This window comes from Oculina patagonica, chromosome 1 (genome assembly GCF_052425735.1).
Source record: "Oculina patagonica isolate OP01 chromosome 1, crgOcupat, whole genome shotgun sequence".
NCBI lineage: Eukaryota > Metazoa > Cnidaria > Anthozoa > Scleractinia > Oculinidae > Oculina > Oculina patagonica.
This window is the reverse complement of record NC_135758.1, coordinates 39,003,325-39,016,865: the sequence shown is the minus strand read 5'-3', so window position 1 is coordinate 39,016,865 and position 13,541 is coordinate 39,003,325. Positions and strand designations below refer to the sequence as shown.

Below are 13,541 nucleotides of genomic sequence, written 5' to 3'. Positions count from 1 at the left end.
TTAAAAGAAATAAAAAATAATTCTTGTTGCAATACTAGTAATTTAACACGAAAGGCCTCCAAGAAAACCAATTTGGTGCTTATTAAGTAAAGAAATTGGTAAACATCGTCAGTGTTCCTGTAAAATTAGCCCACCCAAATGCTGGCGGACCAATCACTACACAGCACGATATCATTGCAGACCAATCATAACACGACACCATTTTTCTGCCAGTGAACGCTGTCAACGTGATGTAACACTGAGTAAACTTAAGAACTCGTTTGAGAGGTGTTGAACGAGGCGAGTGAACAAATTGTGTTTTAAAACACAGTTAGCGGTACCGGTGTCGTTTCTCACTTATGCCTCAAATTGATGATGTTTCCGTTTTGCTTCCTGCAGAACTACAATTTCGTTTTTGCGTTTATACTTGTATTGAAGCCACACTGATAAGGATTTAATTGTAATTTCGCTTGATTAAAACAAAAACTGTAAACACAATGGTCGCATTTTCCGAACGATAAACTGGCAGGCCTACGAGACTGACCTTGAGTTTAGTTTAAGATTGAGCCGACTTGTTTGTTTTCTGGTTTTGGGGGCATCCATGCTTAAATTTATATAGCCTTCGCCGAGATGCGTTGCATTTATAGATTTGTTTATGATGTTCTCAAAAAAGTTGTCTCCAGGGGGCCGGAGGTTCATCGATTTTTGAAATAAATACCGCTTATCGCTTAGTAGTCTCTTATTTGCCACTTCTTTGTAACGTTAGCTTGTTGCAGAAACCAAGCGCAAGTTAGTTAATTTATGCTCCTTGCATCTTATGTTTCTTTGTGGCTGAAACAATGTGCTATGGCAAAAAATACAGTCTAATTTTTTAGTTAAACATTGACTAACGTTTCTTTTTTCTGCCTTCTTTTCAACAACTGAACTGAAAGGATTGTCGACCATGAAGACTATTTGGTTCTTGCTTTTGCTGACTGCCTTGATGCTGGATGCAGCTCCCGGACGGGATCATCAAAAAGGTATGTCGATAAATTTTCGCTTACTCATGCAGTACTTCTTTTTAACCGTGAATTGATCAGCATAAAATTATATTACTCCTGGCAACTATCAGACGAAGAGATATTAAAATGAGGATAATACATGGTTGCGCGGAGATATGAAATTTATGTTTAAAAATGATATCACACATGTGTGGATATCATTTTTATACACACATATGTGATACCATTTTTATCGTTTTTCTACCACTCGCTATACCACTGTAGTTTATATAATAAAATGATATTGTACAGTTGGTCGATGTCTGTTACCGACAAATCCGGTCCTTCGATTCGAGATGGAACATTTCTAATATCTCGCTACCCAAAGTTTGCTGGTCAGTCTTAATAACGAATTGAGATATTTATCCTTGTTGATTTTTGATAAACAGGTGAAGAAGAAAAGCAGAAGCGGATGTTTTCTTGTGGGGATTTCTATCAAAACGACAAGTGCATAGATGATGAATGCCCAGACAATATTGGAATTGGAGAATGCGAAAAACACATGGCAAAAAATGCTGTTCCATGAAATAAGGTAGATATTTCAGTCATGCATTAATTGTATGGACTGTTTCCTTTTCGGCTGCTGCGTTTCTGAGTTTATTCTGAAGTTAAACTACTTTTAACCGTAATTGTCAAGATGTAAAAAAAGGTTAAGATGCAACGCAATTAAAACGTTAGTTATGCTAAGCATCTCAGTGTCTACTACTTGCCGTCACATGGCGGGGTTTATCAGCTTCTGTTTCAAGAGGAAAAGGAACAAGAGTCAGTGCAACAATTAAAGCGGATGACATTAAGGGAGCTTAAAGATTATTGCCGAAGATACCTCTACCATGCATCTCCAGCGATCTTTAGGTACCAAAATGTGCCAAGAAAAAATCAGCTCTTAAATTATAATAGTTTTCGCTCGTAACACAAGCTAATACAACTTGAATAGCCTAAAACGTAGTAATTAACCAGTTAAAACGAATAGTTCTCTGTCAATCACAATTTAAGCGTTGTTGGTTCTCAAAAACATGGACACTTTTTTCCTATTTACAGGGACATCACAAAGCGCTCTTCACCTAAAGTAGAAATTTTCATTATCAGTATTATCAGAAAAAGAAAAAGGTTCCAGCGATGAGAGGCCTCTCGTGAAGAGAAGACAAAGGAAAATTTTCTCAAATTATGTAAATTTGCAGACATTAAAATAAATCGTAGGAGAAGTTATGTTTCGTTGTCCATGTTGTGAACTGAATAGCTCTCTAGTCAAAAGGCCTTTTCGGTGGGCCTATCTCAGTTTTGAGGGGAGGATTGACTGTCAAAACAAAATTTATTTAATTTATAGTAATCGGTTAATATTTGGAAAGAATGCAGCATCTGAAAATATTTTTCTCATGTATAGCCCCGCCCCTTTATCACAGTTGCCGAGACTCTTATTTCTCAGACACACAAGTCGTTCCTTTAATAGGTTTCTCCCCTCCAATTATTAGCCATTGGGTTACATGTAATGTTAAGAGCGGCTATAACTTCTTTTGACTTAGTAGTTTCTTTTCTGAGACTGACAACTTTAATTTTTGCCGCTTCGAGTGTTACAAGCTGTATAAAGTCACACCTTAGCTACAGAAACGCAAACCACGTATACTAAAATAAAACCAGATGTGGCCTTTTCCTAAACCATAGTTCCGATGGAATGGTAACTATGGTAGCTGCTGACTCACATTTCTCGAAAAGACAAATTTTCAGCAAACATGCATGGCTAGACCTCTATACTTGGCCGGTACTGGTGGCATTTGGTCCTTTAGTGTCAATTACTGGTATTCCAGCTATATGTTTAGACAAGAGCGCCTGTTTTTTACTGACTTTTTTTCATGTCGTAATTTCTGTATGATTGTTTTTAAACGCGGAGTGGATTAAGGCCAAATTATTTACTTTGTTTAATTTTCTTGTTACTGATCAAAGTAAGAGCTTCGTTCTTATTGAGATCTTCAACATTCCGAGGACTACTTCCAATTTTCTGCACAGAAATGGTATGTCCTTAAAGCCTCCAGCTCCCTGCGTCCATAACACAACTGCTCACGGTCGGCAAATGCTGGCGCTACCCAGTGACATCGAGCTGCTGTAACATTCTTCAAGTGACTCAGCCACCTCACTACTTCGATCATGTCGTGCAGTTTCAGCCAAGGATTTCACTGTTTTCTTCGCGTACATTTTGTACAAGTCGATCTCAATTCTTCTTTCTTCGCTTAGATCCACTATTGTATCTCCATTTTCATTCACGATCTTCTTGAAGCCATACAGTTGATGTCTTTTGCCGCTACCAGTAAATTTCGTAGGTGTGCCTTCCAATAGTAGTTCCCACAGCAGACAAGATTTCTTCTTCAAAAGCAATACACCCTCTTTTCCCATGTCACAAGGATCCAAGAACAACTCGCTTCCTATGATCAGGACACCATTGGGTCTGAGTCCTATTTCTATCTTGGTTGAACGGGTCACTTGAGTTTGGGGGCACTTCAATGTGCAGACGGACGTCTTGGACGAAGTGGGTTCCATGCCCTCCATAGCTTTAATATCACGGGTGAAATCAGTGGAGTAGTGATTCCCGTCATAGAAAATTGTATCCAGTTTCGACACCTTCCTGGTGGCCATCATGCAGTTTCCACTTTCGTCAGTATCGGCCTTGATTACGCCAGGGCACTTCGTCTGGAAAGACACAATGGCAAGCAGCCTTTTACCAATGCCTCCTTTGGGATGATTTCCATCGCTTGGCTCTCCTGAACACCTGCTTACGGGCGAAGCTGCTGCAGTAGAAGTGTCATCTGTAGAGCTGACAATGTCACTGTGGTCCTGCTGGCTTGAGTTTTTACCATATATCAAAATTTGTCTGCGATCTGCACGATAAAGAATATCATTGGCAACACCTGATGTACCAGTGTTGATAATTTTCAACAGCGGGTTATGATTATGGCATTTCAGTGTCTCCTCGCTCTGTCCGTTGTCTGTGTTATCAATTATCTTAAACTTAAACGGGACGTCACCAGGCGACCCAGCAACCTTTTTGATGTCGAAAATATAATCTGCTTTTCCTTTGAATTTAAATACAGTGAAATCGTCGCCCTTCTGGCTCTTTGTAGACGCAAACAGGTGTATAATATCTTGAAACGGAGAGGCGCTTAAAATCTTGATTCCTCTAACCGTGCCAACATAGTGCTTGTTGCGGTTACTTCCGAGAAAATAGTGCAACATTTGACTTTGTGGTTCGTACTCAATTCCTTCGATCTCAAGGTTTTTGTCTTCTGGCATACCAAGGAATGATAGCGTGTTATGACCAGAGCCTAGAATAGCCTCTAACCGGCCTTGTTGACGGCTGGGAAATCCGTCAATGTTTAACGCATCATTTCCATCCCCTGTTCGGATTCGAACCCATCCATTCTGGTGTAGATTTTCCATGTTTCCAACAGAAACGAGATCATCGTATGCACCACCTCTGCCCTTCTCTTTAGTATTTATGCGAATCGATCGAAGGTCTTGATTCAAATGAGTTTCCCGTTGCTTCTTTAATTCTGAACGTTGTACTTGATCGGTGTTGATGAGAACGATTGAACCTTTGTATGGCTTACTAGGTTTAAAATTATCCTTTCCATAATCGCCTTTAACAACTCGTGCATTTTTTACGAATCCAAAAAAGCCATAGCCTGTTTCGTCATTCTTGCTTTCGAGCCACATTTTCATTCCATCCACAAGGGTCGGGCAGTACCTATGTTTTGCAGACGAAGTCATTGGGTTACCTGCTTCAAATCGTTCGATACCTTTCCAAGGGTTTTTACACTCTCCTTTAATGAATACACTTCTTCGTGGGTTTTTGGATGCGTCTTCCCCGAATATTAATTCATTTTCTGGCTTAAAATATCTCGGTAAAAGTGCTTGATTGACAACATAGACGTCGCTTCTTTCCACCTTCTTTTCCGCCATAAATCGGTGAACGGCATAAAGTTGTTTCCTTGAGTACTGGTCTAGTTGTCTCATGAAACTCAGTCGTTGCTCACGTCTTAATGCATTGAGACGAGCTGGATCCGGATAATACAATTCAATCAGTGTGGCGCATATCGCCAGAGTGACAGACACAAGAGCACCGACAGGCCCGAGAACTGCACTGACAGTGCCTGTCGTAACAAGCGCGGCAACGAAAGTTCCTACACCAATTATGCCAGAAGCAATTCCAAGTGAAGCTGAGGCGATTGCTCCACGATTACAATTTCTGGGGTCATTGTTGCAATCTCTGATTGTTGTACTTAAAGCCCATGTGTTGATTCCAACCGAGATAGTATCGAACAAAGGGCCTAACACCTTTGCTACGGAATTCACGCGGAACAAATTCTTCGCCCTTTTGATGTACTTCAGTGTCTTGCTGTGTCTTGATAGTTTTGCCACATCGTCTGAAAAGGTTGACAATATTTTCTGCTTTTGTACTTTAAGTATTTTTTTCATATCAGCCGATTTTAGCGAAGACCAGCTTTTTCGGTTAAGTTGACCAACCATTTTTCCATTGTACACTTCGAAGGCTCTTCTTGTAGCTCGAAATGCACTATCCTTAGCAACGGTGTTAACGACATGCTGTACGCCAGGAACTAGGATGCCTCCTCCGATGTCCAACAATGCCAACGTGGAGATTACCTGATTCAAACTTTCTTTGACCTTGGCACTGTTCTCACGTCGTTGTAACCTGGACAGTGCAGCAACGGTTGCTGAGCGGGAGTAAGTGCCAAGGCCGACGTTCGTGATCTTAGCAAAAGTGTCGGTTACCTTTTGAAGGATTTCTTTGCCGCTGGCTGAGGTTGAAGGAGAGAATTGCAGGGATAGAAAAAATATCACAAGAACAGTTTCCTTCATGGTGTAGACCTGCAAGATAAAGGAATAATTTATGCAAAGGCTTAGATTCTCATAATGAAACATTCCAAGGGAAGAGGCTTCCTGTAGACCAGAGAAAAGGATGGTACCTGACTGATTAGTACTAATATTTTTTGGAAAGGTTACATCTGCAAGAGACTAAGGAACATCTCAGCAGTTCGGGTAATCACTGAAATACCTGATTGCTACTTATTTTCTCGGGAACTTAATTTCGCGAAAATGGAACGGGCATATTTTGCGGGACTTAAATTTTGCGATTTGGCTTAAAAATAGGCCAAAATTGTCAAGATACTGGTCTGAATTACCAAACAGTAAGTCTCAAAATTGGCACACTGTTTTAATTTTCCACTAGCAAGGAGCGAGAATCTGCCAGCCAGGTTTCCCATGGAATGTCGTTTGTGTTGAATATTCCGAAACAACGGAGTAATAAGAAGTTTTTAAGGCTATTTTCATATGAGCCCGTTCAACCTGGCTGTTCCGGGTTTTTTACTGCCAATATCTTGGCAACCAGCACGAAAACTTGCGCATTTAACCACTCCAGCTTGGTGTCGGTAACTGGGATGACAATTTATTTGCGACTGAAATAAGCTTTTAGTGCAAGAACTACCAGTAGTATTGGATTATTATGGCTTGTTTCGACAATTCTATAGACGAGGATGATTCCTGTTAGTCCGGATTTAAAGTAAACGTAAATGAGTTTTTAGACAAACGAGAGCGACACCTTTAGGATGCTAACGCTAATTCTTTCAATTTTACGTCTAGATGATCCCGTCACCACTTTTCATCTCGGTAAAAAGACAAAAGACAAAATTCGTTTCGCTATCCTGGCCAGCCCAGTTACCGGGCTAATATAAATGAGGCTGTATATAATAATTTTCAACCAGTTTGAACGAAATCGAGTCGAAGGCGGGTTTGCGTAGTGTTTAAAACGCCCAACGTTCGTAACGGCTTTTTGATTGGCATTTGAAGCTTTTGCTAATATCTGAACAATATATAACTGTGTTGCCTATGACTATTTCAGTTTGTTAGCGATTATCTATGAGTATTTGCCATTTCAAGAATTATTCATAAGTCTATAACTTAATAGGGCAATTTTTGTGGCAGATTTACAGAACGCTTGACATTGGAAGATTTGAAAAAGCTAACGAACAGGAAAGTGTGTGGTAGCAACAAATCTGCATGCCACTGACAATCATTTTCAAAACAAGTATTTTAAGTTAAATCGCGAGGTTCAACAGTCAGCAATGGACAATTGCTCCACAGCCTGCTGCAATAGCCGCAAAATAAGGGTAACATTACTAAATATGACCGTTGAATTCGTTTAAATAAAAAGAAACCCAGCATTAGTACAATGTACGACCTAAGTTATGAAATATCAACTGATTTACTTTGACAAATTTGAAGACGTTTTTTTTTTTTGACGTTTCCCATCAATCTCATGGCAATTAAACTGGTAATGCATTAATCGAACAATTATCTAAAAAGCAAAATTTACAAACCTTAGAGGCGACCTAGGAATCGGTTTAAGCACTTGGAATCATATTCAAAGGAAGTGTAAATCTCTCGAGCCAATATCGAAATGAGGCAATTCAGCCTTTGAATAATAAATGTATGGTCACATTTTTGCCTGGTTGAATAAACCTCATTAATTAATTGATCATACTTATAATTATAACTGTGACCGGGACCTTCCTCTGTCCAAGCTCGACCACTATGACCGCGAACAAAAGTTTACAGACGAAGGGATGTAGCCTGATTTTTATGTTGGCAGAGACTCTCGGGTACGTTTAGGAATTACGGGCTATGGATTGCGATGGGAAGGCGGGACCGTTGCCATTGACCTAGGAGAGAGTTGACAGGTACCTGACAGATGTCACGTAATATAATGGCATTATGACAGGCAGGTTCAACTTGGTAAGACCATCAACATGACCTACGTTTTTCGCGCGAAATGTTCACCTGATTGACAGATTCAACATCGAATTAACTAACCTCATTTTAACTTTCCACATTGGTAACAGACATTCATCAAAAATAATCTGTGAATCTCGTGGTTTCTAGTTGTTCTAGGGGGCGTTTAACCAAGGTGTATGATTCTACGTTAATTTTCTCACACGTACTTTCTGTAATTGAACGTCTCCTCGCCCAGTTTACCTATTCTAGTTCCATTTTACTGTAGTGCCCTCACAATTCTGTTTCATGTTTTACTGAGACATATTTCTCATTTTATTTGTATTTTTAAGACATGAATAGCTGTATGATTCTGGGACTTTCACTGTTAGCATTGGCGCAGCAAACGAAAGGTGAGTGGTGTGTAAAGTTAAATTAACTAAATGCAAACAGGTCAAAAAGGGACTACGTCATGGCTGAGTTTAGCCTTCTTTTTTATCGTTATACTAAATATTATGAATATTTTTGCGTTTTGCAAATGCTATAATGAACCATAATTGCTAACGAAGGATCTAAATGACAAAACCATAGCTTCATTAGAAACAAATATGTCTCCCGCTCGTTATAATTAAAAGTTCAGTACAAACAAATGAGATTAAATTGAAAACTGTGCAGCCTAACAGTTTTTCAAAAAAACTCACATCGCAATTTGTTTTAAACTTCTTCAGTTTTTGTCCATTCGTACCCCTCTTTTGTACTTTTGTTTACTAGTAAACTCTTTTATTTTCACCAATTTTTCTGCCTCAAACCACTCTAACCTGATTTAAAGTTTAACGGTATTGAACTTTAGCAACCTGCGTAACGGTTTTCAACTGTGCAAGGGGGACGATGGTGCCAGTCACCCGTATAGAAAACTTTAATGGACGTGAAATGAACTGAAATGAGCTTCACCATTTTAAGCTTAATAAATGAGTCCTCATGGGCCCGATGAGGATAAGTTTAAATGATATTAAGGCAACAACGATATACCTGTATTTCGACAGTTGTCTGACAACAGCATGTTTTCATCAGCGATATCGCAGTGCCCAGTTAATGTGACCTTCATCATGGACTCTTCGGAGTGCATTTCGCCAGCCAATTTCAAGAGGGAAAAGAACTTTGTCAAGCAGGCAGCTCTGAAATTAGGTGTAGCAACAGGCCAGAGCCGAGCCGCCATTATCAAGCTCAGTAGGTCGGTTTCAGTTAAGGCTGAATTAAGACAATATCCGTCTAAGCAAGAGTTTGAAAGAGCTGTGGATGGACTGTCGCAGGAATTCCCCAGAGCACCAAGTTACACTGTCAGGACACAAATCGACCTGGCACTGAATGAAGCGGCCCAAGAAGTCTTTGCAAAGTCAGCGACTAGCACGCGCAGGATTGTCATTTTACTAACTGATGGCAAACAGGTGATAGCAGCAAAAGAAAAACCAGACATGGAGATAGCTTCTATGAATTTGCGCAAACTAGGCGTTCGGCTTCTGGTCGTGACCATGGGTACTAGCAGCTATGCTCTTGATAAGATGCTTAAGTTGGTGACAGAGAGGGATGAGGATGTGGTGACGGCCGACCACTTTGGTGATCTGTTGAACAAACTTCCCCGTATGATAGCCTGTGGTAAGTATAGCCCAATTAAGAAAGGTATTATTCAGTCAGTGACGCAAGCTTCTAGGAAAAAAATCGAGGTCTCCCAACAGAAGTGGAACATATGACTAGCCTAGTGGCCAACTCCATCAAGTCCGGTCTCCTGTAGCTCAGTGGTAGAGCGTCCGACCGGTGTGCTTGAGGCCATAGGTTTGACTCCAGCTGGCGGAGGCCTCCGAATTTTCTGCTTGTCAGGAGTAGCTTTTGTCACTGACTAAGTGATATCTTTCTCATTGTCTTTCTCCAATCCTTTATTTCCATTTGCAAACACTTTTTAGGGTGATGTCAGTTCAAGGCCCACTTAATTTGGTCATAAATAAAACAAAAATCATTAGCCAGGTCTTTTCATAACGTTATTTCCCATCAGTTTATTGTATGATGATTTGGATATCGTTTATAAATATAGATTGATGATGATGATGATGATGATAATGATGTTTCAGTTTGCGTTCTGCTGTTCTTTTTACTTGGGGTTTGAACTGGTAAAAAACAAATTTTATTATTTGTTCGTCAGGTTCATGTGTGTGTACCTCTGGTAATAGCTACATTACCATAAACGATTTCCAATCCAAGAAGAAGCGCAAAGTAGATGATATCCGTTTTGAGTTTAAAAGCCACATGACACGTCCTGGTGTTATAATGTCGGCTCAAGGCAGCTTTGTAGATCGTATGTACGTTGGATACAAGGACGAACGACTTGGGTATAACATCAATCTGGGCGGAGGTACGACTTTTTCTTAGGCAAACCAAGTGAATTTAGGTGATCACAATTTTGCACCATTTTGTCAATATCAATGCGAGGGAAATCAAGTGAATTGTAACAAAATGCAACTTAAAACTGACTTCTTTTTTTTGCGTGTGAAGGAGTACTCATTTGATAAACTTAAATACTATTAAAGAAAGTGCCAGGCGGTTCGGCTACGAGCAAGTGTCAACGGCCGCTTGAACTTTCTTCCAGATTTGAAAAGGGCTGTTAAATCCTCTGATTTGGACGTTGTTTGCATGCACTTTCAAACAGACATTCCCATAGCCTAGTTAGCTTTTCCCTTGTTTTGGCAAGCTATGTTAAAATGGATACAAATATACAATAATCAGCACAAATTTGTCGCCAGAAATTATAAAAGTGTGAAAGTCAGGTTGCACTGTGACATTCCGTGGTATATCTTTGTGTTGTAGAAACTATTTAACAATTAGATTATTCTCTCTCATCACCTCATAGAAATTGAGAGTGAATAATCTAGAAGTAGAATTTTGGCTCAATTCTTTTTCAAATAATGATATCTAATTGTTTTTCTACACGTGAACTAGTATTAAATTTTACGCTTTAGCAAAATCGCGCGCCGGACTGAATTGTGATTTGAAACTTTCATCAGTTCATTCAGTAATTTTGTTAAGGTCAATTTCCTTCTTTTAGTCTTTTCGAGAATTGAATTTTCCAATAATATTTATAAACTTACTTCGAAACTTCGGAGGAACGAGAAAATGTCGCCATTTTGTAGACGACCTTCAGCTACTGCACACCACTAATTAACAATTAGACGGCGAGCTCGAGGTTTCTATCGGCTGATAGTTGGCGAGGGGCGAAGCCCCGAGTCAACTATCAAAAGCCGGTAGAAACCGAGAGCGAGCCGTCCAATACCCGATTCCCTCTATAGCGCGCGCCTGCAGGGAATCACGGTAGTTGTATTCATGAAACCATGCGCGAGACTCAGCAACGATGCACATTGCTAAGTCTCGCGCATGGTTTGATGAATACAACTACCGTGATTCCCTGCAGGCGCGCGCTATAGAGGGAATCGGCTATTGTGTTAGCATAACACAACCTATTGTGATCTATTAAACACAAAATATAGCTAGAGTTGATTTATTGAAGGTTTTGATTGATAAAATTCAGCGAAGACTAAGCGCGCGCTCCGAGAGCCTTCTACGGATCGATAGTAGGCACCTGTTTAGCCAATCAGATTGCGCGATTACCAATAGTAGGTCAGTGTGGTTATGCTAATAGCTGATAGTGTGCAATAATTAAGCTAATCAGATTGCAACATTTGAATGAGTATACTAGTAGAATTCTACTTATGCTGGTTAGCTGTTGTGCTGTAGTTTGAGTATATGGTTTCTCTTTGACCGAATCCTTTGCTTGCGTCATTTAGCGATCACACCATTCGAAACCGTGAAACTGTCAAAATTTTGAGATCACTAAAAAGTTATAAATTGAACATTTGTACGGATAAAAAGCTGCGTTGATGGCTGGCCTTTTACCCCGTTAAATTATGCCAAGATAGAATCTTTCTATCGAGTACAAGTTGGCGTCAAATCCAATTTTGGCAATTAATCAGTCATAAACACGTTTTACTTTACGTTACTGATTTCTTTTCTTTTCTGCTAGGAGAGAGAAGGATACAGAGTAACCAGCAATTGAACAACGGTTGGCACAAAGTCCATATAGCCCGCAATGAACAGTCTGTAAAGATTAACATTGTGGGTGCAGATGATGAAAGTATGTCCATGGCAATTTAGCCTCGTCCGCAGGCAACTCCACTGTTGGGAGAAGACTAGGGGCCAACGTTATGGGAGTGAACGAGAAAGACTAGGAACGAAACAAAATAAACGAGAAAGACTAGAAACGAAAGCGCGTTTTGCGTTTCTAGTATTTCTTGTTCACTTCCCTTTCGTTTAAAAATTCGAATTAATCAGTTTACACTGGCTAAAAATATTGTTTTTGGACGTTTCGGCCACTGCACTACTGTTGCCTTCTTCAGCAAGATAAAAATGTAAATGTTCAACGGCGTCCTGTTAAAATCACTCGCGCTTAAAACACGTATGAAAGAACACGCGAGGGCTATCGCAACATTGGATAAAAACTCTTCGTTGGCAAAACACCATATGCTTAACGACCATCAAATAGATTTGGAGAGCGTCGAAATTGTTGACAGGTCAACGGTGTGGAAACAACGACTAATTCTTGAAGCTTGGCATTCTGTGCGAGATAGGAACGCTATAAACGAACACATAGCGCTACTAAACGTTTACAATAGCATTAAGAATTCAGAGACTCGTTAAGAATGCTCTAGAGACTTTTGTTGCACTCGGAAAGTTCATTTAGTTTTTATCACACATTTGTTACATATTTTAACAGGACGCCGTTGAACATTTGCATTTTTATCTTGCTGAAGAAGGCAACAGTAGTGGCCGAAACGTCCAAAAATAATATTTTTAGCCAGTGAAAACTTATTAATTCGAATTTTTTAACATGCCTGGCTACAACCCGAACATTTTTTCCCTTTCGTTTGTTCCTAGTCTTTCCTCGAAAGCCGAGATGCATGCGAAGGAGGCTAATTTGTTTCTAAGCAATAAATAAATTCCAGTTTTAATCGAAAGGGCTGGATGCATGTTTGAACAAACTTCGAGGGATGCGTTTTTTGATTATCAGCACAAGAAAACGAACTCCCTGTAAATGTAGGAGTGAAAGTTATGGGGTATAAACTCTCTCATAAATATTCTTTCAGAGTATCCATCCATGAAATGATCACCCGCCCCTAAGTAGCTAATCGATATTTGTTTTATTTCTTTTATCAGGTTCAACGCCAGCTATTATACCTGGAAAGGGTAACAGCCTTGATATACCGTCATCAAAGGCTTATTTTTTAGGAGCGCCAGAAAGCAAGAATATGCCACCCAACTTTGTTGGTTGTATCCGGTATTTCACGGTTGATGGATATGAGCCAATTGTTAACGCCTGGGCAGGCAGTCAAGGCTCCTCCATAGTGAATCAGGGCTCTATGAGACCATGCACTGCATCTGATGAGATGCAAAGCTAACCAGCCTGGTTTTATAATGTTCTAATGATATTTTGAATGTAGATAATTGACATAAACACGAAGTATACGAAGGCAGTTTCTCCAAGCAATAAATGTTGTCAAAGATCTCTTGAATTGATTTTCTGTTTGAGTATATCACGTCATTGAAGAAGTCGAGCGATCTTCTATCTATTTTTTTTTTCTGAAAATAGCAGGCTAACGCGTTTTGGTTAGCCTTGTTTGTTGCCCCTCCCCCCTCAGGTGATGATGA

General features: G+C 39.8%; 1 protein-coding gene and 1 long non-coding RNA gene across 3 annotated transcripts; both read left to right on the top strand.

The window, feature by feature from the left end:
- The first annotated feature begins 912 nt into the window (after window positions 1–912).
- LOC144646908 (uncharacterized) lies at window positions 913–1,545 on the top strand. The gene is made up of 2 exons (XR_013569493.1): window positions 913–998; window positions 1,409–1,545. It is a non-coding gene; the product is annotated as an uncharacterized LOC144646908 (long non-coding RNA).
- A 6,296-nt stretch (window positions 1,546–7,841) lies between these two features.
- On the top strand, window positions 7,842–13,371 carry LOC144650566 (collagen alpha-1(XXVIII) chain-like). 2 transcript variants are annotated; one of them, XM_078510271.1, is made up of 6 exons: window positions 7,842–7,989; window positions 8,147–8,206; window positions 8,865–9,446; window positions 9,988–10,197; window positions 11,860–11,970; window positions 13,050–13,371. In XM_078510271.1, the coding sequence occupies exons 2-6, from the start codon at window positions 8,149–8,151 to the stop codon at window positions 13,289–13,291; spliced, it is 1,203 nt and encodes a 400-aa protein (XP_078366397.1). In that variant the 5' UTR covers window positions 7,842–7,989; window positions 8,147–8,148; the 3' UTR covers window positions 13,292–13,371. The 2 variants fall into 2 exon arrangements, with proteins under 2 accessions (XP_078366397.1, XP_078366401.1); XM_078510275.1 differs by having other exon boundaries at window positions 8,837–9,446.
- The last annotated feature ends 170 nt before the right edge of the window (window positions 13,372–13,541 follow it).